Source organism: Corvus brachyrhynchos, unplaced genomic scaffold (genome assembly GCF_000691975.1).
Source record: "Corvus brachyrhynchos isolate BGI_N302 unplaced genomic scaffold, ASM69197v1 scaffold106, whole genome shotgun sequence".
Taxonomy (NCBI): Eukaryota; Metazoa; Chordata; class Aves; order Passeriformes; family Corvidae; genus Corvus; species Corvus brachyrhynchos.
Window position 1 is genome coordinate 4,441,792 of NW_008238834.1, and position 22,994 is coordinate 4,464,785.

At 39.5% G+C, this 22,994-nt stretch overlaps 1 protein-coding gene across 2 annotated transcripts in view; it reads right to left on the reverse strand.

Moving 5' to 3' along the window:
- Nucleotides 1-22,994, reverse strand: part of DLGAP1 (DLG associated protein 1) — a 136,565-nt gene that overhangs the window by 62,584 nt on the left and 50,987 nt on the right. The window contains exon 5 of one of the 2 annotated variants that reach the window (XM_017738276.1): nt 2,698-2,838. The exons of the other annotated variant lie outside the window; for it this stretch is intronic. Coding sequence (XP_017593765.1) covers nt 2,698-2,838 — 141 coding nt within the window. The remainder of the gene's footprint in view (nt 1-2,697; nt 2,839-22,994) is intronic. 2 annotated transcript variants of the gene reach the window in all.

The following is a 22,994-nucleotide window of genomic DNA, read 5'->3' on the forward strand; positions in this document are numbered from 1 at the left end:
GTTCAGCAGCTAGGGCTGTGTTTCATCTAGTCTTCCTGAGGTCAGGCAGGGAAATGTTAGCCCAGGAACACACATCTGTGTGTACATACAAACAGCTTCAGTCTTCAGTTGTTCTCTCCTCTGCCCCCTGAAATAATCCTCTGCAAAGCACAAGAGTTGTCAAGCACAGGCTTGGCCAAGGGTAGACTTTCATATGAATCATGCTACGTTCTGGAGTGGGTGTGTTTGGTGTGTCATTTTAGGGATGAAGGAAAACAGACTGATGGAAATGGAGATTGTTACTGCACTGTGCCATCACATTACTAAAAAGAGATCCCTTAAACTTATATACAAAAGTATGTTCTGCTTATATTTTGTCTTTTTCGTAGCCAACACAAGAACTAGGGTAATAAATATACTCCCTAAGGATCCCAAGACAGGATTTGGGGTGGACCACTTAAACCTTTGCTTCTCCAATTTAGCAAAAGAAGCTAAACATAATTTGGGTTCCCAAAGGACCCATCATGGATCCAGGCTCCAGTGAGTAACAGTGATTAGTCTGGACACAGCAGAGGCAAAATAGAACTGCTTCTGGGGCTGCTCCTGACTAACCTGAACATGGTTTGAGTCAGTAACCTTATGCAAATCCTGGGCTGAGGCCTATGAAACTTTTCTGAAGCAAATTCAGCTGCATAAATGAAACTAAGGTGTCCTAGTAAAGGGGATGAGTGGACACTAACACCTCAGCATCAGCAGGCATTGATTAAACACTTTGATGACTTTGATGACAGGCTAACAGTGATAAAGTTCCATCAAGTTCTGAAGGCATCCAGTAAATTTTCCAAAGAATATCCTTTACTGAATTTAGAGGAATAAACTCTTCAGGGGACTCAAAGGAGTGAGGAGTTTTTTTAATATGTAAATCCTTTGGATTTACCTTGCTAAATGGGTTTGAACATAGCTGAGATAGGGAAAATATGCTGTAGCAGAAATGTAGAGGTTGTATTTCAGATGAGGTAGAAGGGCTTCAGTTTCAGAAGACCATAAACATCAAGTGAAGTGTCTTAATACCTTGATATAACAAACTCAGATAGAAATGAAGAAAACATAAAAGATGGCTGTAAGAGTGACTCAGAGTTTTACCCTTGGAAATCAGTCCCTGTGATGCCACTGGGACTACTATCCAGTGCTTCTCTTCCCTCTTTGTGGTCTGACATACAGAGGCATGCACTGATGTGACTAAAATAAATTTTATCATAGATTATATGTCCTCATGAAAGGGCTGCAAAGGGTGGGAGGCATTCAAAAGCACAGGTATCTAACAATGTGTTATTAAAGGAGATCTATATGAGCTTTACAAGCCATATTTTCCCAAGGGCAAGCTGATCTTTTTTTTCCTTGTTCTTACCATTGAAGATTTCTTTTCACAGACGCAGATCCTGAAAGATCCTAGTGAGAAATGACTCTTCATGTTACAAATGCCTCCTCTGCTGTCCCTACAATCTGCCTGGAAGAGCCTTTTGAGCTTTAAGGTAACATCACAATGTTTAGTTTTGAATGTAAGTCATGTTTGGCATTTCAGATTTTAACTGTTTGTAGTGCAAATATGACAGCTCCAATGTCTGCTGTTGCACTTTGGTCTTAAGAGGTATTCACCATGGTTTTATGTTTTGGGTGATGACAACATATTCCTTCAGGTCCATAAAACAGTTTGTTTTGGATATCTGTACTTAATGGAGGACAGTTGCTACAGCCACAAGCTCCTATGCAGCTTCTACCCATTCCCCAGCAAGCCAGTGTTCTGCAGGCCAAACATCAGGATTCATCATAAAAGCTGCTGTAGAAAAAATGTCATTTCCCATCACTTCAGTGCTACAATGCTGTTGCAGAAGAAACACTTGCACTACTCACGAGCTGTGAGCAAGTCACACACAAATGACACATGGACATGTTTAAAAGTCTGTAATGAAAATGTCCCCATTGAATGGGCTGTTCACAAAGGATCACTTCAGCTCCTTTCAGAGCATGTATTAAGGAAAAGGTTTGATGGTAGTTGTCTTCAGTGGTAGCAGGTTTTTTCCCCCTTTCTCTCTCTTTTTTATTATTTTAAAAAAAATTTAATCCATATTCACAGCACGGGTCTGGAAAACAGCTGTATTAGCAGAGTTGGAGGTAGAAAGAAACTGAAACTGGACCAAGGATACTGTATGACAGTATCACTTCTGAAGACAGCATGCTACCACTAAAGTCTAACTTTAGGTGTGCAGAGAGCCTCTGTCTTTACACTGACTATGAGAACAGCCCAGGGAGTTTTATTTTCCTAATCTGAAGTTGGTTTTATAATAACTTTTACTTCTCTTCATATTTCAGGAAGTATCAAGTTTATACTTATACTGATTTTTACCTTCAAAATGTGGAGCAATTAATTACTTTGCAAGCAAGGAATCACACCTGACTTCGCTGAGATACTGATATTTAAACAGAGTTGTAAAACCAAACCTACTCGAACATCTGGTCTGCACAGAAATTTCTGAGACTTTCATCTATCTACGTCATGAAATACCTAAATACAGTTCTCCTTCTCTACGCCAGTAGTTGAGGCAAGAGTGTGATCCCAGTTCTCTCAGGGTTCTTTCTTACCTATCGGAAGAAAAAGGTTTACTGCCTGGATAATTCATGTATGGTTCTGTTTTAATTAATCAACAATTAAACACCCACCTCTAATAACGCCCAGATCTTTTAAAAGATCTTGACAATGCAAGTCATCCACCCGGATGTATGAAGCGTCTTCTATGTTCGCCACTGTAACAATGCCAAGATCCTCTTTTTGTGCTGGTGAGCTCTGTAAAGCTGACACACCTAAGAAGAGAATAGGCTCATCTCCATTAGATCTTAAACACCTGCAATAAAACTGTTAGGAAAAATAGTTTTGTTGCAGAATCCTTCACCTTGGCAGCATTGTGAAAGCCAAAGATATACAATTTAACATTGGGCTCAGCTGGGATTTACTTTGATATTCATCAGTGAAAGGGTGATTTTTACAGAATACCCTTTTGAGAATAGAAAAGAACTTTGAAGTCTTCTGCTGAAAAGACAGGTGAGCTGATCTTTGCTTCATATTCCACAGGTGACACTCAGTGTAATGGCTGTGGAAAGTTAAGCACTGTTTCAATAACAGAAACTAAAAGCAGTCAGTGCAGAAGCATTCATTACATGCACGGAAGAAGCAGACAGTGACTCTCCACTTTAGTCCTTTGTCTTGGAAGGTCAGCAGTGAATTGGAGAAGCTTTCCACCTGCCCCAGCATTGTGTGAAGTGTAATGGAATTGGGTCAGTTTTTTCACTGAAATGTTCTTCTAGAAGATACTGGCATAGATTCACTTTGGGGCTGACTGTGTTTTCTTTCAAACAGTTACTGCAAATTGAGCATCTGCAAGAGCCTCTGTATGGAGAGCCCAGGGGATGCACTTTTCCTGGTCGTGGCCAGCTGAAACTTCATGGGCAGAGGGTAGCCAGACTTTTAGCAGGCATAAAATGCAGGCATAGCTGCGGAAAGGGCAGCCTATCTCCAGTAAGTAGATAACCCACTTGCTTCTTTCCTATCTGGGTATCCAGATTTCCTTCCATGGAAGACTAGATCAGCTGGGGAGATGGTTGCAGCCTGGTCATTTTCCACATGCAGGACTCTGAGGAACCAGGACTCTGAGGGTACATGGACTTTACCAGTCAAGACACAGGCACTCTGACCGAGTATGGGCCTGCGTGGATGGACCAGGAGAAAAGACTCCTTTAATAAACAAGTGAAAAAGGTTACTTTTCTATTGCCTGCTATCTCAGTGTAGAGATACACTGAACTGCAAGGCTCTAGTATTGTGGAGAGATGTAAAAAATTTACTGGAGGGTGAGTGGGTGTTACGCAGCAACTGCTTGGTACAAAGAAGCAGTACATTGGAGTCAGCACTGAAAATCGGTGAAGAACACCAACTCTTTCAAATATCATTAGAATTAATGGTTTCACCATTTACATTTTGTAGAGACATGTCACCTGAACATTTTTTTTTGGCTAGAAACCTCACGCTATTTACAAACACTGTGTCCTGAGGCACTCCTTTCTCCAGTAGAACAATAACTCCCTCTGGTGTTTGCCTGCTATTGTTACTGCCTCAGCCACAGCCTGGGAAACCCTGACAGAGGAAGGAAACCCTGTCAGATGATGTATGAACGCTCTTTCCTTAACCGATGGCATTTTACACTTTGGGCAGAAAGGCCATTGCACCCACAGGGCCGGCCCCAGTGGCGCTCAGGTCGGAAGGGAACATCACTGCATCAGGGAAAGTGGAATGCCGAACTCCGCTGCTGCCGAGGGCTCATGCTGCCAAAGACTCATTTACATGCTCCCTGCATTTATTTAATTACATCAACAGTAGGCTTATTGCAATGTGTCTGGATGCTTTATTCGATGAACGCTGGAACTTACCAATCCAGTCCCGAGAGGGTTGGGATACACATAGGGACATGTCAAATGGCTGGATGATAGTTCAGAGTTAATGAATTGCTGTGCTCAGCTCTTGGGACAGACAATGTGGAACTGTCATTCAGCTGCAAACATATTTACAGGAATGCTGCCACAGCTTTGAGGCTCAAATCTGACCTACAAGTAAGTTACAAGCTCACATCTGCAGGCAGAGGAAGCAAAATGAGATGCAAAAGAATTAAGCTCCTGCCCTTTGGACTAGACGTTATCTATCTATTGACATAATATGCTGACTGTCAATTTTCTTAATTTAAAATTTACTAGAAAATCTAAAATTTTAGTCTTAAATATATATTGCACAATAATTTTAAAGTACACAATACTTTTTTTTCAGATTTCAGCTGTAATCAGATGATGAAAACAAATCTCAAGACAAGATGAAAGACACTAAACATTTGAGTTATGCATTTCGCCAAAGACAAGAGGCTATTTTGATGGGCTGTTTAATAGAAATTTCTTCCTGTGATCATTCAACTGGATGCTCACTCCAAACAGCCCAGAGGCTTTTTATATTTGACCTAAATGTCTGGATTTTTTCTATTTTCTTCAGCATATCACAGAACAGGAATCTGTAAGCTGATTATTGTTGCTTAATTCACTTCTGAATGCAAACATCTTTGCATATTTCAGACACTGCTATATATAGAGCTGAAATCAGAAAAGCTAAAAGAGCTTGAAAGCTCAATCTAAATCCCAACTGTCTGGCTCCCTGGCCAATGCCTTGTATTATACAAAGTGTGTAACCAACCTACACCTTTGATGTAAACCAACTCTCTTTTAATGTGCTGTAATCTCTTATTCCCTTTGTCTCTCAAATAATAATCCTCTTGCACATGGTAATCCTCAAAATCACATATGCTCTTTAAAGCTTTTCTTTTGGAAAGTGTTCACACCCATTTTTCTGGGCACTGGCAACTAAATATTACAGAAAACCTAATTCTTCTGACTTTGATCAAGACAGTCTGAATTTTTCATATTCCACATTTACTGCTTGGCTGGAACTGGGTCAACAAAATGAATAAACAGTTTCTAGTTGTCCAACAGAACAACAGTGTGAGGACTGTTTGTTTGGCCAAGGCAGAGGCACAAGATGTTTGGGAGAGTTAACAGGAAACAAGTAAAATGACATTTTTTATTTGGGTTATAAAACAGAAAATGAAGTTTAGTCGTCTAGAATGATTTAAGAACATGTTCTCCTGGTCTATTAAAACAAGCTAGTAAAAGAAAAATTCTCACCTCCTCAGCAGTAATAATCAAGCCCCCTAGCACTGGCTCCTGGACACTTACAAACATGCTACTGGCTACTCAAAGTTTCATTACTGTAAGGTTATATATTTTTAGATACTGCCACCTTAAATCAGACGTAGAGGTTGAGATTAGAATTACTTAATCAGATCAGCATGTTGATTTAAATGATCTAATAATGACAAAAGTTGATGACTAGAATGGAAGTCGCATCAGGTCAGATGTAAGATCCTAAGTGACATAAACTGCATTAATTGCAGGACATGACGAGTAAGAGGTCAAAAAGAGAGATCTTTTAAAAGGTCTTAGGAAGACCTTTGTATTTGTTGGCAAATGTGCACATTGCCATCAGGAATTCTTAGCAAGCTAGGGGGAGTGCTGAGGCACAGTTTGCAGTGATACAACAGCACAACCTGCTGATCAGACCACCTTGTATTGTCTGTCCAAGCCCAGCCAGTTTCCCTCACTCACTCCCCAAAAGACCAAGCAGAGAAATTTCTCCTGGTTTGCTTTTTACAGAGAGTAGGGTCTGCTGTTCTGTCAGCAGGGCAGATCCTGGTTCTACTTCTGACGTCTAGGGGCGTTTTACTTTTTTGCCCTTGTTGGGAGGTGCTTCCCCCCATCCTTGGGCAGGTGAAATACCCATCCATAACCCCTCTGTGTTGATCTGTCCTACACAGACATGTTATCTCCCCTCTCCTGAGCCATCAGAGCTGGCAGAGTGAGAGATCAGTCCTGGGCTCTGGGTCAGCTGCTGACTCACAGCAGCTGCCCTGGGGATGATGGATACACAGACCTGAGCTGAACAGCACAGCTCTCTGGCATCTCCGGTTGGTGTTTCACTGTGCTTGTTATCTGATCTTGTCACTACAAGAGGCTTAAAGTTGCTCCTGAAGTCCTGTGGAACTCTCATTCTTGTACAAAATCAAATAATTTTGCACTTTCTTCCTACTGATTATAACCTATACCTCATGAGTCACAAACCAGAACACAAACTTCCCAGTTTTGAGAGTCTGAGGAAAGGGATCTTGATGATCTCTCAACCTAAGCAGCTTTGAACTTCTGATGTTTAGGGATGCTTCACAGACCTGCAGGTCCCTCCTTGCAGTGAACTGTGGTAGCACATGTGTGGTAGCTCAAAGAACATCACCCAGGCTTAACAAGAACAATAAATAGTACCAATAAACACTCCAAGCTGAAGTGGGCTGCATGTGGGAATCAGGCAGTACTATTTCTAAAAGAAAGGCAGGAAATTAGGCTCTCTTATATAATTTCAAATGTTTACAGTAAATCAGCAAAATTAATGGTTGTAGCAGATAGAAACTCTGCTCTGACTGAGAAATTCACTATACTCCAAGCAAACTAGCCAAATATTAATTTCCTTACAGCTGTTTTCGCCATTTATTTCTTTGATTTCCCAAAACGATGTCAGCTGAATTTTCTCATGAGTGCAAACATTTGTGTTGCAAAAAATAAGAAACTCAAGGATTTAATCCATTTTTAGGAAATAAAGTTAACTTATCAACTATAAGTGCTAATCTTCTCATCTCACATGAAATCCAGAAACTTCAGATAGATATAAAACAGGTAACTTGACTCTTTGCACAAAGATTTAGATTCTAAACATTGACAGCAAACACCTGTCAAAAGGAACCAGGTTTAATTTGGTGAACCGAAAAAAAGGGAGGTATAATACCAAGGTTACAAGCAAGATCCCTAGGAAGATGCTGCACAAATTTTTTCATGCAGATGTATCAATGCATATAAAAAAAGTAACCTCATCTCTTCCATTGCTCTCTCTAAGGAGGATCAAAAGTCCAGCCATCAGAGGGAGAAAGCATCCATCCTTGCTTTCTTTAGTCCTCACCTAGGTGATGACAAACAACTCTGGTCTGCCAAATCTTAATTAAGTAATCATTTTCCCAATCTTTGTTAGCAGTGTATTGATTAGACAAGCACAACTATTAAATTTTGAAATATGTTCCTTTGTTCAGTTTCTGAACTTTTAAAATCTGTGCGTTCACTCCTAAATCACCGCTTTAATGTTGATTGAAAGACATTTTCTTGAGGTAACTATATATATTAAAACAATTTAAAAAGATCTTAATTGAAATGAGGTTAAATGAACAGAAATTAAAATAGAAACAATTTTAAAACTATAGAATAGATGCTATTACTATGAGAAAAAGAAAACTTTAGTATTCAGATGGGAAGCTTAATGTTATCAGCACTCACAAGAGTAGAATCAGAAGGTCTAGAGTAAAACTCAAGCTCCAATTCCCTTTTTATTTCCATTTTTTCATCAGTGATACAGGGCTAATCATCCTTACTGTTCTCATTTGTGGATTGTTGCAAGGATGAAAAATACAATGTCAATGTTGAGTACTATCATAATTAGTTTTACAAGTGGGAATGGAATAATGAAGATACATCATAAAAGTAAAGAAATTGGGTATTTGAAGCCATAAATGCACAACACTGAACACATCCAGAAATAGTAAAAATCTGGTGAGGAAAAGGAATGAATCTTTTTTTCTTCAGTAGCAATGAAGCAAAATTTCAGAAATCACAATATGATTTTTTTTCCCGACGTATTTCCAACAAAGGAGGTCCATTCTGAAAATCTTTATGGAACAATTTTTGAAAGTTAGTACTATCACAAGTGCAACTGTCTTTTGATGCATGCATGTATGGGTAGAGTCTTAAGATTTTCGCTTTGCAGAAGAGTGGTTGTATAGACAAAGAACAGGAATATGTAACTAGTAAAATTTTGTAGTTAAGTGGATTCTAAAACAGCTAGTGATACATGAGAAAAGAAACTACAAAGTTCTTTTTAATTATGTCTCTGTATTAAAAAAGTTAACTCTTCCCACCTGAAGAGTTCATGGAGGACATAAATAGCATAATAGTATAACTTACCACAGAAGAAGAAAAAATGTCCTTAAAATATTAAAATTAATGTCAGCAGAAGCCATCAGCCAGAGTTTAAGATAATACACTACAAGCATAATTGGCTTATTATTTTTCCAGGCAGTCAGTAGAACAAGATGAATGGCATACCTTACAAGTTACAGCAGTTTATCAGTTGCTTATGAACTAGTTTAACCATATTGCCCTATAAGTGTATGTCCATATATCCGGCAAAGATCTCACTCCCTTTTTTGAGTCACAGACATCATCTGTTTACCTCTTTTCTGCAGTGGATTTTTAGGATTCACTCCACTGACAAATATGGGAGTGAAACACTTTGGAAACTTTGTCCCTTTAACTTTTTTACTCCTAATCTCAGCAAAACTTCACAGCAGCAAGCACCTGCTTATTATTCAAAACAATGTTGCTTAGTGGCCTTTGGCAAGTTTCCCTTCAGAAGAGACAGTCAAAATTAATCCTACATTTACATTTATGGCTAAAACACAGAAGTTCCAACTCAACTCCTTTTTCTATTCTAAATCAATACGAAGGCTTAAACTCCCATGTGATTTTTGGTCTAATTTCATTTGTTTAGGTTGCAGGAACAGGCACTGATGTAGTTATTTTTTCAAAAATAAGCTCAAGGTCATCTTAAATTCTGTTCTAAAAAAAACCCCAACTTTAGAAGAAATTAAGTGAATCAGGAATACATCATGGATAACCTGCAGCAGGGTATATGAAACTTGCTATTTGCTGTGGATGTCAGTGCTTTTTATGACCTGAGGACCCCTCTGTACATTATGCAAAAAGAGGATAAGACCAAAATGACAGAATTTTAAAAGTGACTCTAAAACTATTAGATTTTGGATGCTGACATGCTTACCTTCATGGTGCTACGCATTTCTGTTCTGACTAATTAAAATGTGAAAGAATTTTAAAATGAACCAACAGGACATCAAAAGTGTGACACCATGATACCTAAGTTTGCTTGTGTACCAGCCATACTGCTGATAAAAGATGGAAAGAGGCTCAGTGGGCACTTCCACCAGCTCCCTCAGTACCCTTGGGTGATCCCAGCCAGCCTCATAGATTTGTGTGTGTCTCAATGATGCAGCAGGTCACTGACCATTTCCCCTTGGATTATGGGGGCTTCACTCTGCTTCATCCCTGTCTTCCAGTTCAGGGGCTGGGTACCTGGAGAACAACTGATCTTACAGTTAAAGATTGAGACAAAGAAGGCATTAAGTACCTTGGCCTTTTCCTCATCCACAAGGATGTTTTCCTTTCTATTTCAAAGTAGCATTAAAACCTTCAGTTAAGATATGCAGGTCTATCACTATGTCAAATCCCAAGCTTTTAACACCAAACACACGATTAGTGTTGTCAGATCTGTCAAAATTCAACAACTTCAGCAGATATTAAATGCAGTAGCACCGACTCTGTTGTCAGCAGCTGGTTGGCTCTAGCAGTGCTTGCCGCAGGACCGAGCCTCTCTGTGAGGGTTCTAAGCCTTCCTGCCTCCTTTTGCTCCCAGCAGTCCCTTGGGGTGACCTTCTGGGCTTTTCACCTTCTCTAAAAGACCCTGGGAGAGCCTGAGCACAGGGTAAGCTTTCTTGATGATGGAGGGATAGTGAAGGGATTTAACAGGTGGCTGGTGGCTTGACTTTCTGTTTAATTGACCATCCTAATGCTGCCGAGATCAAATTATATTGTTTACAGCATGTTATGAAACACTAGTTTGGACAGGCTATTTTTCATTATTACTGAAATCAAGTAACTGAATGCAAAGGACAGCTGTGCGAGAAACATATTTTGTAGCCAACACCGTATTGTATTACACTATTCTGTCAAAAGGCACTCACTGAATGCCAGGGGGTGTAAGTTTTCACTGCATCAAGACTTCTGAAGCCCCATCTTTTCTGAATAAAGACATATTATGAAAAACACAAAAAAAAAATTGAACTTCAGTTTTCAAAGAATTTCTTGTACAGTTGCTACATGCTCAACTCTTTATGGCTCAAGCTTTAAAATCATAAAACCAAATAGATATATATATGTAAGACTTATGAAAGCTTTTCATGCCAGAAATTGATAATTTCAACTTTGATACATCAGGCCCTTAAAGGATTTGAAAGAAGCAGCTGCACAGAACAATTAGGCAGCTGGAGATCAACCTTCTGCAGCAATATAAAGCTCCAGTCTCTGAGCCTACAGGGATATGCGGTATCAGATTTTAAGTAGTGACGTCTTAACATGCAGAAGAGCTGTCACTGCTGTTTTCAGTTTCAAGAAGGAAATTGTTTCTGGGGGTAGAGCCAAATTTAAAAGGGAAACATTTTGGGAGGGTATTAAGGCTGAAGCTGGAAGCTCTTTGAAATGGTAAACATGTTTGAAACAGCAAAGTTTAAGTCTTTCTTTTAATCATTACCTATCACTACTTCTACCTTTCCCAAAATAATTGATTTTTGACCTTGTTTACACTGTGTTCTAGTGAATTTGTGTGCAATAAGGCTTGCAACTCAAAGGAAAAATGGAAGCAGCTTATGGAATCAACTTTATTCCAGCCTTTTTAAGTCTCTGCATTTAAAAAAAAGTACTAGCTTTCTTTATATTTGAGATTTTATTAGGATGATTGGTTAAATCTGTAGGCCATTAAATACCACACAGAGAGCATACAAAAGTGCTCTACATGTACCAGCATTGGATACTGGAAAAACTGGGCAACCTCTCTGAGAACTAGTCAGGTACTATAGGATTCTCAAAGGTGCATAGTTGTATTTGCATCTTCTGCTTATAAACAAACTCCATATGACAGTGGAAATAACTTAGAGTCTCATTATTAACAGAAATTGTTACAAAATCTGAACATGGGAGATCCCAGAGGAAACCACACACAGAGAGGCATAACTTAAACTAAATTGAAGTTGGGGAGAAATCAGAGGACAGATTAGTTATGAAGTCTATATTACATATTTTCCTGTATAATCAATATAGCCATCTATCTGCACATAATACATAAGATTTCCTTGAGGATGCTCTCAATATATGACCTGTACTCAAAATGTAAAAAAAATCACAGCCCATATAAGCCTTAACTTAGCCCAATTGGCTATTTCTTCACAAAATGGCTCCTAATTCAGTAGAGATTGGGGGTAGGAGGTGATCACCTCCTACATGCAAAGGAGAACTCCCTGTGGCTTCAGTTCTACCTCAGCACTTAACCAACCAAATAAGCATCTCCTGCCAGAGACCTATGAAACAAGTCCAAAGCAGGCAGACATGCTCCTGCCCATGGTAGGGGGTTGAAACCAGCTGATCTTTAAAGGTCCCTTCCAACCCAATCGGTGATTCTGTGTCTTTCCAACACCTGCAGGAAATTGCTCGTTTAACACCACACAGGAGATTTCTGTCAAATGCAGGGAAGAATCCAGCTCCCCAAGGCAGTTTTTGTCTGCCTTCGTGAGCAATTTTCACTCACAGCTTCTTCATCAAAATGTTCTCCAGTCTTATTTATTTCTATCCTGTCCTGTTGAGTCACTTTGAATTTCCCATGTTTTAAAAACCAACTACTTCAAGTTAAAGTCTAGTAAAATTCATCTTTCTAAGTTTTAAAGCTCTTCTGGGCCTTTTTGGGAAACTCACTATATGGAATAGGATGAACATGATCTACCTCAAAGCATAACAGACTTGAGGTTCTTTCCCAGCTGGTCCCAGCTGAATCTCCCTGTGATCATAGTGGGTCCTCTTAGAGATCCCAGTTTTACACTCTTCCTCCTGTGGCCTGCCACCTAAGTCTTCTTGCCTTGTCTGTCACTACCATCCTGATTTTTACTCCCAGGCTTACAACAATGCCATTCTGTCTTCTTGTCTATCTCAAGAGTCAACAAGCAGTTTATAGGTATTCTATGGGGAGACTACTTTGTCTTCCTGATATTTGCTCTTGCAGCTCCCAAAGAGAATTTGCTTAAGCAAACACCTTCCCCCGGAGTTGAACATTTTTTTCCAATTTTATTTTTTAAAACAAAGTACATCACCATGGTCTAGTGCTTGAGAGGTTTTTTCCCTTCAGCAAGTGAGAAAGCTTTAGTTTCGGGAAGAAAAATATCTTGTTGAATATGTTATGCATTATCTTTCTTTTTTAAAGATGACTATGAAAGACAGCAAGTGCTTGGGTCTCTTTACTAGGAAGCAATGTTTGCTACAAACAGGACTTTAAGGGAACCAGGCATCCATACATTAAGTGAAGATCTCTGGAAGAACTCATTAGCTATTTGCTTTAAGTGGTTCCCTTTGTTTCAACATGATCGTATATGCTTAAGTAAAGCCAGCTGTTCTCAGGCCTCGCAAAAGTGATCTCTCTCTGTGAATGTGAAAGGCCAGAGAGCTGCAGCACTGCTTAGCAGGGCTTATTGCTGATGGTAATGAAGAGCAATCGGGTCAGGGGAGGAAGCAGCCACATCTCATTTTCATCTCTGGTCTGCTGGAAAGCTATGACCCACATTTGCAGTTACCTCCAAGAAAGTTCTCATTTATCCATTTCCAGTTTGAGATGATCCTTTGTCAAAAGCACAAGGAGGTATCCTTCGGGGGAATGTGGATTCATATTGTAACTTTCTGCCTGGGACCAATTTGTGCACTAAATTAGGGGTGGAAGTAATGCAAATTGTTGATGTAAGGAATGTAAACAGGAAAATCCATTTAGAAATCTTTCAAGATTGAATAAAGCTGACAAATTAAAAATTCACAAAACTGAGGCACAACAACAGTTTTCAGGAAAATAAGCATTGTTAATAACAAATTTGCAAACCTCTGCACTTGAACAGGCACATTTCAAGTAGAGCACCTGTTGAAATATCTTAATAGCCCTCCACATCAAAAATATCATTTCACATCCCTGTTTCCTGGATCAGATGTCAGTCTCCTTGGAAGCAGGAGGTGCAGCCAATAACATCCTCTGTTTCATTTTCAACAGTGCTGGCTCGTTGTGGCTTTCCAAGCATTCCACTATTCCTGTTTTTCTAGACGTTGTGAGAACATTTCTCATTTTCACAGATGAGGGGGATGATGCACGATTTCCAGAAAAGTGAAAGACAAAGGGCACCCTGGCTCAGCTCACACTGCGCTGCAGCTCACGCTCAGCTGAGCTTCACTCCTGGGGACTGTCTGTCCTCAGCACTGTCTGCAGCTGTGAAATTCAGAGTCGTGCCTTGGCTGCTGCGAGCTACAGCATGGCAAGGTCACACATGGCAGCCTGTCAGGCACTCAGGAGATGGAGGAACTAGCACTAAGCACACCTGCACGATTTTGTTGTGATTTCACAGATATCCTCAGCTGCTCAGCTTCAAAAGACATGAGATTAATAGGCTTACTTCTGATATACGAAGAGGATAATCTAGGATGTATTTATTTCAGGGCAAAATTCCTTTTGGCTATGGAAACAGTTTTGCCTTCAGTGTGCACTAAGAGTTTTTAACATTTCAGTTAGAGTACATTGAAACAAAAATGGATTAGCTCATAACTTTTCAGATATCAGAACTACACTTAATTCAAACTACTGCTGTTACTACCAACCTAATTCTTGTAAAAGGAATTGTATTTAGTTTAAGCCTAGTTAACAGTTTTGTATCTTGCGCTGGAGCAGATCCTTATGGCCAATTCTGACCCATTAGTAAGAGAAGGGTTCCCTGAAAGCATCAAATCTAATAAATCAACACATGCAAATGCAGTTATTAAAAAACTTGACCCTGTGCCACACAGTTCATGCATCTGAACGAGCCACAGGCCTTACTTTTGCCATAAATGTTACATTTTTAAATTTGTAAGTTGAAAGAACACAATATACTGTAATTGTACTGTATTGTAACAACACGTTCAAGAAGAGATTTTTGTAAAAGAACTATCATGAAGTGGAACTGAGCCAGCCAGATTACTGGCAAAGCTTCCTGCTGAATATGATTAGATAAAGGGAAAATGGAGAAAATTGATCCTCTCAGCAGAATTTGCCATAATTATATGCAGGATGAGGAATTAGTTATTACTCTGCTGTTAAATTCCTCAAGTGGCCAGAAGAAACGTTCTTGCATAATCTGCTTTTTCAATCTAGTCCATGTAAAATGAAGATCCTGTTAAGAAAAATGGAGATGAGGCTGAGCAAGTTCTATAAACCTGGTAATTTTTTCCCCTAAAGGTTAGATAGTGGAAAGGGGTAGTGGGATTGCCTTACCAGCTCTTCTCCAATAGCCTGCTAACTTTTGTTTAACAGAAATTTTCATTTTAAGAAGTAAAATCACTGAATTTCACGCATGCATTCATCCCTGGCAAGTTGTAATGCAGGATAGCCTCAGCTCAAATGCTATTCTTGTAAGGCAACATCTTTGTAATGGTTCATTGCCAGCCTGACCTGAACTCTGCCTCATCACGTTGTTGTGATTCAAATTCTCATGTTTTTACTAACACAACAGGACTTTTCTGATTGCAAACTTCTGTTTATGCAAGGAACACATGGCTTGGAGCTTTCTCATTACCGCCTTATGCAAGTGGAGATGGCAGTAATAAGATGAAATAAGAATTCAAAAAAGATACAGAAGATTCATTAACAAAACAGGAAATAGGGTATATAGCTTAACAAGAAGAGGGGGGGATTGCTCTTGATGTTCCTGAGTGCAGTGAAATAGCAGCTAGGTGGGCACTGCTGGCCCATGGGCCAGCAGCTGAATTTGGTGACAGAGGGACTGTGAGCCCATCTATACAAGTGGAATCCATCTCAGTGCTTCTCCTTTCCAAAAATCAGAAACAGTTACATAATTATTCAAACTAGCAACATGAAACAGAATGAGAGGAAAAGGAAACAAAAGCAAGAAGCCGTGAAAAGGGACAGCTTTTCTGAAAGAGAATTATACAGAGTTAGAAAGAACTAGAAAAAAAGCACTGGTATTGTATGCTTGCAGATTAGCAATGATCTTTCTTTAAATTCAGTCTGTGCTAGTTATCCACATTTCTTTCCTTACAGAAGTTGCAAACATGATGGTTTCACAGTTCATGACCGGGTGGGTGACGTTAGCTGCTGTATTTCTACAAGCCACACATATCCAGTCTGCTGAGAAGGCCTCACTATAATTCTACTTTAAAACACAAAAAGGGAAAAAAGGAAAAAGAAAATCTGATTTACTACTAGGGACCCAGAAAAATCTCTCAGGTTGCCAGAGTTGAAACACTGGCCTCTCGTCTTCACTTCCTGTGTTTAACCCATTCCCTTTCTTCGGACAGGAATGACACTTTTCTGCTGGAGCTGCCCAGTTTGTCCAATAACAAATTGGACTAGGAATTGAAAGAGAGCTCTTCGTGCTAACCAGAAGGGTGCAACTGGGAGAAACCAAAAAATTAAAATACAGGCAAAATTTAGAGGAAATTACTATTACAGCCATGGGTGATTAATATGCATGTGCACAGGGGACTGTTGAAGACTAGTAACATTATTCAGTAATGCTTTTAGGAGATATAAAATGTGGCTATATAAATGATGGGCATCTGGAATACTCTCTGAAGAATCTGTAGTCTGACTTCTGGAGGGGTGTTGCTGGCTGACAAACTAAAAGATATCTACATTTTTCATAGGCAGCAAAATATGAAAGATAAAAATCTATGTGATTAAAATAGCTATGTACACATCATTATTTTTCTCTAAAGCAGTATTAAAGAATGGTTGGAGAGCCATTATCTATAAAAATCAGAATAAATGGCCTAGGAAAAATGGTGACTGATATGATTGTCATGAGGTCATCAGATACTGTTTACTAAACAGCCGTTTTTATTGAGGAAATGAGCCATGCCATTAGCTTCAGTCTGTCCCCATACAAATCTTCATTAACTAACCACTTCTGTGAAGCATGGCAAACAGCTCAGTCTTGATTATTGTGGGAAGTCATCAGGGACTGCACCAGAGAAATCAGTGTAAATACAAGTCCAGGAGAAGACATGCCAGTTGCCTTCGAGTTCAGCAAGTATTAAAGTATTAATTCACTGGAGATAAATAGGAATCTGCAGTGAGAGTATAGATGAATCAAAGTGTATGAAATAAAAAGTCTTTTATAAAAGCACATTTTAAGCAGACAAACTGATAAGAATCAGCAAAGCAGCTAAAGTATAAGTGGAAAGCTGACTGGCAGATGACGTGTGCATCAGCAGCACATAGCAGGCCTTGTTCTATAAAATTATTTAATGACATTACCACTTTTGCAATGTGGACTTATTTTCATTTAATCTAATTTGAGAAATGCAACACTTTCCTTTATTTGATGAAAAGCCATCATTTTGTAACCTACTGCAATTTTAGGAAGATGTGTGCTAATTTGGATTTTGCAAAATCGCTACAAACTGCCCCAGTAGAAAGATACCCACTAGTTCCTGATACTTTATCAAAAAAGCAAACATGCACCACTTTTATTTTACAAGTGAAGTGTTTTTCATAACAATATGAATGAGCTAGATATTGCTGAGAGCTTGAATTAATAATTTCCCTGGGCTTTTTTTCTCTCCCCTAAGAAGCATATTGTCATGCTCCAATAATAATAATAATAATAGACTTTTCAGGAGAATAAAATTAGATGTAAAAGATGATGTCAGATGATGCCGATGCAGCCAGTGCACTTCAGTGTCAGAGGCTGACAGTGCTTCAGGCCCCATATTAGTTAATGTCATGTTGAAAGTGAGAAAAAGGAAGCCTACACCAGGTGGGTATGCCTAATCCTGCACCCATGATTAATGTCACATATTCCCAATTACTACGCTTCCATTGTTTGAGAACCACACTGCGGTTTTTTGGAAATTAGTGATGGTGGTTGACAACTTCAATTACATAGGTTTTGGCCTGGGATAAAAAATACTTTGTTCCTTGTGCATCCGCATAGGCATTGGCCAGAATGCCACCCTAAAAGAGTCCCTGACACTCTTCCACGCCTGCTGGAGAGGCAGTGGTCTGAAGATGGAGTGAGGCTTCCTCTCCACATCAGCAATATCTGGCAAAGCTAGTTTTTGCCAGTTCTTCGAAAGACACGCATGTACTAAACTTAATGTGCTGAGGAGGAGAAAACAAATGGGCTGGGAGAGGTGCACATGATTGCATGCAAATAGAAACAACCCCTTTAATGAAGTCATGCTAGTTTGCAATGGGTGGTCTTTTTTTATCATTATTTAGCACATGTATATGAAATATTGTGGCAGCGGTCAATTCCCAACACGGTGTTATGGACAACAGCTGCAAGGCACCCAGTATTCCTCAATCTTATTCTGCTGAGCATGATCTCCTTGCTAGATTTGGAGGAGGAAAGACACAGTTGCCTGTTCAGTCTCTTCCATTTATGGATGTGACAGAAACAATCCTGACATTGGGTAAAAAAATCAGTTTTTGTTGTGCTGCAAATTTGCCTGCTACTACAGGATAGGGGAAGTGTAAATATTTACCTCACTGACACTTCCCATGATCTTATTTTTTTACAGCAAAATGGAAAAAACCCCTAGCATCTGAAAAGATACCCTGGAAATTGTTTTGCAAGCAACGTCTGTATTATCCCCTAGAATCTGATTGCCCAGTTTAAGATTTCAACAGCAAAAGGGACTAGAAAAACTTACATTTGTATCTTCTAAAAAAATCATAAACTGGAATCCAATGGATTCATGCTCCTGCCCCAGACTCCTCTGGTTGTAAAGGTACCAGCAGTGAAATAGAGGAGCCAGATGTTTCTGTGACACCAGGCATTCAGAAATCATGAACTGGTTCTATGATGGTGGCAGCTGAGGACACTCAGCATCTTCTACAACCAGATGTTCTGCGAGCAAATTTTGCAGGAAAAGAAAGACGTGTCTCAGTTTTGTAACTTAACAGGCTGATCTGATCTGCAATATTGTACTTAAAATATAAAGAAATGTATCTGCAAAACAGATGGGGGAAAGCGTTCCCCTTCATTTGATGAAATTCCAACACTGCTGCTGTAGTCCCAAAACTTCCCACGGCTATTCAAGCTTTCTATCCAGTCCCTACTTATCTGTCATGTTCATTATTTTCCATTCACTCATTTTGCCAGGCCTTTGAAGGCAATAAAGGGATTCTGGACAACATTGACTTGATGGCCATCTCATATCCCTCTATATCTCCTGCCTGCAGGGAAACTGGTTTCTCATCACAACTGGAAAATATGTTCTAAAATTAGTGTCAAAAACTGGCTACACTGGGAGCTCAAAGAGCGTCAATAAAATGTGCTAGACAGCGCACCATCTCCACCTAGTCTACACACCAATTCACACATGATGAAAGAATAAAGAGATGACAAAGTATCTTGGAAAAATTCAGGTTAAAAGCTCTATGCATCTGTTTCTCATCATCAACTATTCACACAGGGAAAGGTGTTACTGATTCTACATAATGAATGAGTTTTGAAGTGCAGGCCACATTTCTGTTTTACAAAATTCTTCTGGACCTACATTGCTACTCAAAATCTGTTTTTTTTTCCTTTGTCCTTCTCCTTCCCCTTTTATCACTTCTTCTCACCTTTTTTTTTACTTAACCATCAAACTCTTCAATGGAAAGGAGGAATGCTGAATTAGAAAAAAAAAGCGTTAAGAATAAGAACTGCTGTAACTGCTACTTATTTACAGATACACATTTTCTCCAGTGGTGCATGTGACCTGTAGGGTGGGCTATTGTATTCTATAAAAAAAAAAAAAAATCCAACCCCCATGTTTTCAGGCTCAGTACCCCTTCACCCTACAGGTATTACTCAACCATCCCACACAAACTCAGAGGACGTACAACCAACCTTTGCACTCAGTGAGAGTCTTCTCAACTGAAGAAGCAGTAAGCATCCTCCATGAGAGAGATACTTATCTTCTCAGTAAGCAGACAGAAATAGAAAAAGGCTCTCAGGACTGCAGCATGTATTTGAAGTCCAGGAAAGGGGATGACTGGCAATATAAATCAGATTATGGGAGGGAGTTCTTACTCATAATGCCCTGTGCAATCTGTGGAAGTACGCGACACCGGAACAGATGTTGATGTGCTGCAGGCTGCAGAGTCTGTGCAGACAAGGAGTGCCTGTTTAAGCATTAACCCTGCAGGTAGCTGATGTGAGGTTAAACACAACTGCCTATTTACACAAAATTACACTGTACACATCTGGGTAAAAGTGATGCAGGAAAAGAAGATTTAGGAAGACTGTATGTTGCTGTAGGTATTGGAAATCTTAACTAATGACTCCTTGTCCTCACTTATCTCCTTTTTTTTTCTGAAAGGACAATAACCCTTTTGGTCTTAGCTGTGCATTAATCTAACTTCTAACATGATCTAACTTCCCCATAGCCACATCCCAAATAGGGCAAGACAAGCTTCCTTGGAAGTATGTAACAAGACAATAACTGACTTCACCTAGATCAGAGCATGCAGCCCTGCCAACCCCACTATCAGAGCTTCCAACACAGATGCAATACTCCCTTCACCCCTCCTCCATCTCTCTGGAACCCCTCTTCTTTTGCTTTTACCTTTTTTTAAAAAAAGAGACAAATGGTAAAATGTCACATGAGCATCCAGGGGGCTGTATGAGATAAGACAGTGTAAGGCCATGGCACCAGGTGACAAGTAGTTCTGTCACTTGGGTGCAAATTACCCTTCATGCAAAATGGAAAGCAGCAGATTTTCTCAGGACTTCCTGAGGCAGTCAGATTGAGGCTCATGGAGGAGTTGGGTTTTATTCATAGCTTGGTTATTTTGGTCTAGTAGACCCTGATTTTTTCTGCCACAGATCTACATAATTTCATTTGATTCTTCATGAAGTTCAGAAGAAAGTTAAAAGAAATTGAGAGAAAAAAATTTCAAAACAGAAATAGCCTGCCAGCATTTGTTTTGCTATCCTATTACAATATCCTGACTTCCATCTAAACCTTTCCATCTACATTTTACTTTAGCTAAAGACAGAATTAATTTGAAAATTTTTACAGGAAAGAGAATGGTGATCGAGACACCATCATCTTGACTCTGCAGAGACAAAAATTAGGCATCTTCCTCAACAGAGCAGGCAAGAGATCTGTCACAGTAGAGGGTTCTGTGGTATTATTTATTGGTTTTTGGTTATTTTTTTCCCTCCTCTGATAGCTTAACGCAAATCCTTGATCAAAGCAACTAGGAATTGTTCTGCTCAGATGGCTTACTGCATTTTAAGTGGAATGCAATTTAACACCCTCCCATCTGACCAAAGCTAAATTCAGTAAGGAAAAACAATTTCCAAAGACCAACACATCCATTTCCCCCTCTAGAGGCCAGACAAAGGTTGTGGCATTAGAACAGATTACCAACATCTGCCTACAGTGTGCTTTTCATAAAAGGAACCATTAGATTCTGATGGCAGCTAGACTGTCTCTCTTTGCAAAATAGCGTTAGGTGTTTTCCAGATCCCAGTATTTGAGTTGCCTTGTGCTCGTTATTGAGCATTGTAAGAAGCAGCGCAGTGAGACTGGTGTAATAGCAAGAAATAAAAAGAGTAAATCACATCTCTGTGTATACTTCAGAGGTTCTGCAATTTATTTTTAATGTGCCGTTTTCTTTGCTGCCACGTTTCCTTTGGGTTTGTCTGTGATATTATTAAAGAAACAAAGCAGTGTTTCGTGCAAAAAGTGGTTAATAATGTACGCACCCCACAGTCTACCATAGCTTCAAAGAGCCAATTACTGTTACACTGTTGCATAAACACATATTTAGGAAGCATGAAAATGTGCAACTATTTACAGGATTCAGTACCTAATACATCATATTTGCGTTCCAAAATGGGAATTACTGACATGATGAAATATAATGGCTCCAAACAAATTGCTCTACTACAAGAAGGGCCCTGCAGAGCTGTACTCATTAAACACACTTATTAAAAATCCTTAGTTTTTTGAAATAAAAAATCACTCAGTCACTCAAAAAAGTTCATCCTCACCAAGTATCTCATCTGTAACTTCTTGGAAAATCCTATGGCTCAAGAGAGCTTTGCAAGTATTATACCTGGGGAAAACCAAAACATTGACGTTTGTCTTACAATGATGTGGAACTTAGTGAAGTTGAATGGCAGCACATGGCTGGAGATTGCACAGTAGCACAAACTAAAAAGAAAAAACTGAGTTATTTTTACACACTGGATGTATTAATTAAGCATAGCCTCTTTAGGAATGAGGCCTAAGTCCTGCTTCCCAAAAGACAACTGTAGTTAAAAGCACATTAGCCTATTTTAGGAAAATGGTAGGAATTATTACTCAAAATGTGATCTCATTATATAAATTGGGGCATGTCTTCAGCTACTGATTCAGCTCATTTCTGTCACTGCCATCATAAAAACACTGCAATGGAAATAAGCTGGAACAAAGAAAGATTCTGGTCTTTGTTGTATTTTTCCATAAAGTCAAAATTTAATTATTTGCTCTACAGCTAAGAAATGATGTATCTCTAATTCTCAGAGTTCTGAGAATTAGAGCAATGACCAGTTCCTGAGAGCAACATTTTGGGATAAAGGTTATATTGCCCTCTCACCATTTAAAAATGGAAAAGGACTGTGGTTTTATTTTTTTATTTTTTTTAAATTTTATCCTGCTGCACATTCCACCCATTAGTTTGCAATTACAAGCTGGTGCTGCTATGAGAAACCTGCTTCCTTGTGATGTGTTTCTAGGCATATCTCAAAGAAGGTTGGTTCCTACCTTCAAGTCAGGTAACACTGTCCCCAAAACCACAGATGCACAAGTCTGCTGAGTCAGAGGTGCTGAAATCACGTCAGCCTTGCCCTGCACCTGAGTTTGCTCTTTGGACACCAGATCTGAGCCAAACTGCTGGCCCTGTCTGAGGCAGACCTGTCAGCCAGCCCAAAGCTGCTGGAAAAGGGCAAATTTGCCTTGCAGCATTGAGCAGGAGAGACTGTTTCCACAGCTTCTTGGATCGTGGAAAAATCACTGCGGTTTCACGCTTGTTTACGGGGTTAGAAAAATAGTAATTCTCAGCTAATGAGACTTGAGGCATGCAGTGCTCAGTCAGCAGAACAACTTTTAAATCACTGTTTTGCTTGTAATGACTTCCTGTACATTTGTTATGGTACATCAAGTGGCATTTTTTCTCAGCTAGGTGCTGGACGTTCAGGTGCTGTAATACACAGGCATGGCTGCAGGCCCATCAGGGCACTTCCACAAGAACGTGCACACCAGCAGGATGGGGTACACAATCATGGGATCAGGACTCTCTCACTGCTTTAGCACACTGAGGGGGTCTCCATGAAACTGGGGTCCTGAATATCCCTACAAAAATCTCCAGTAG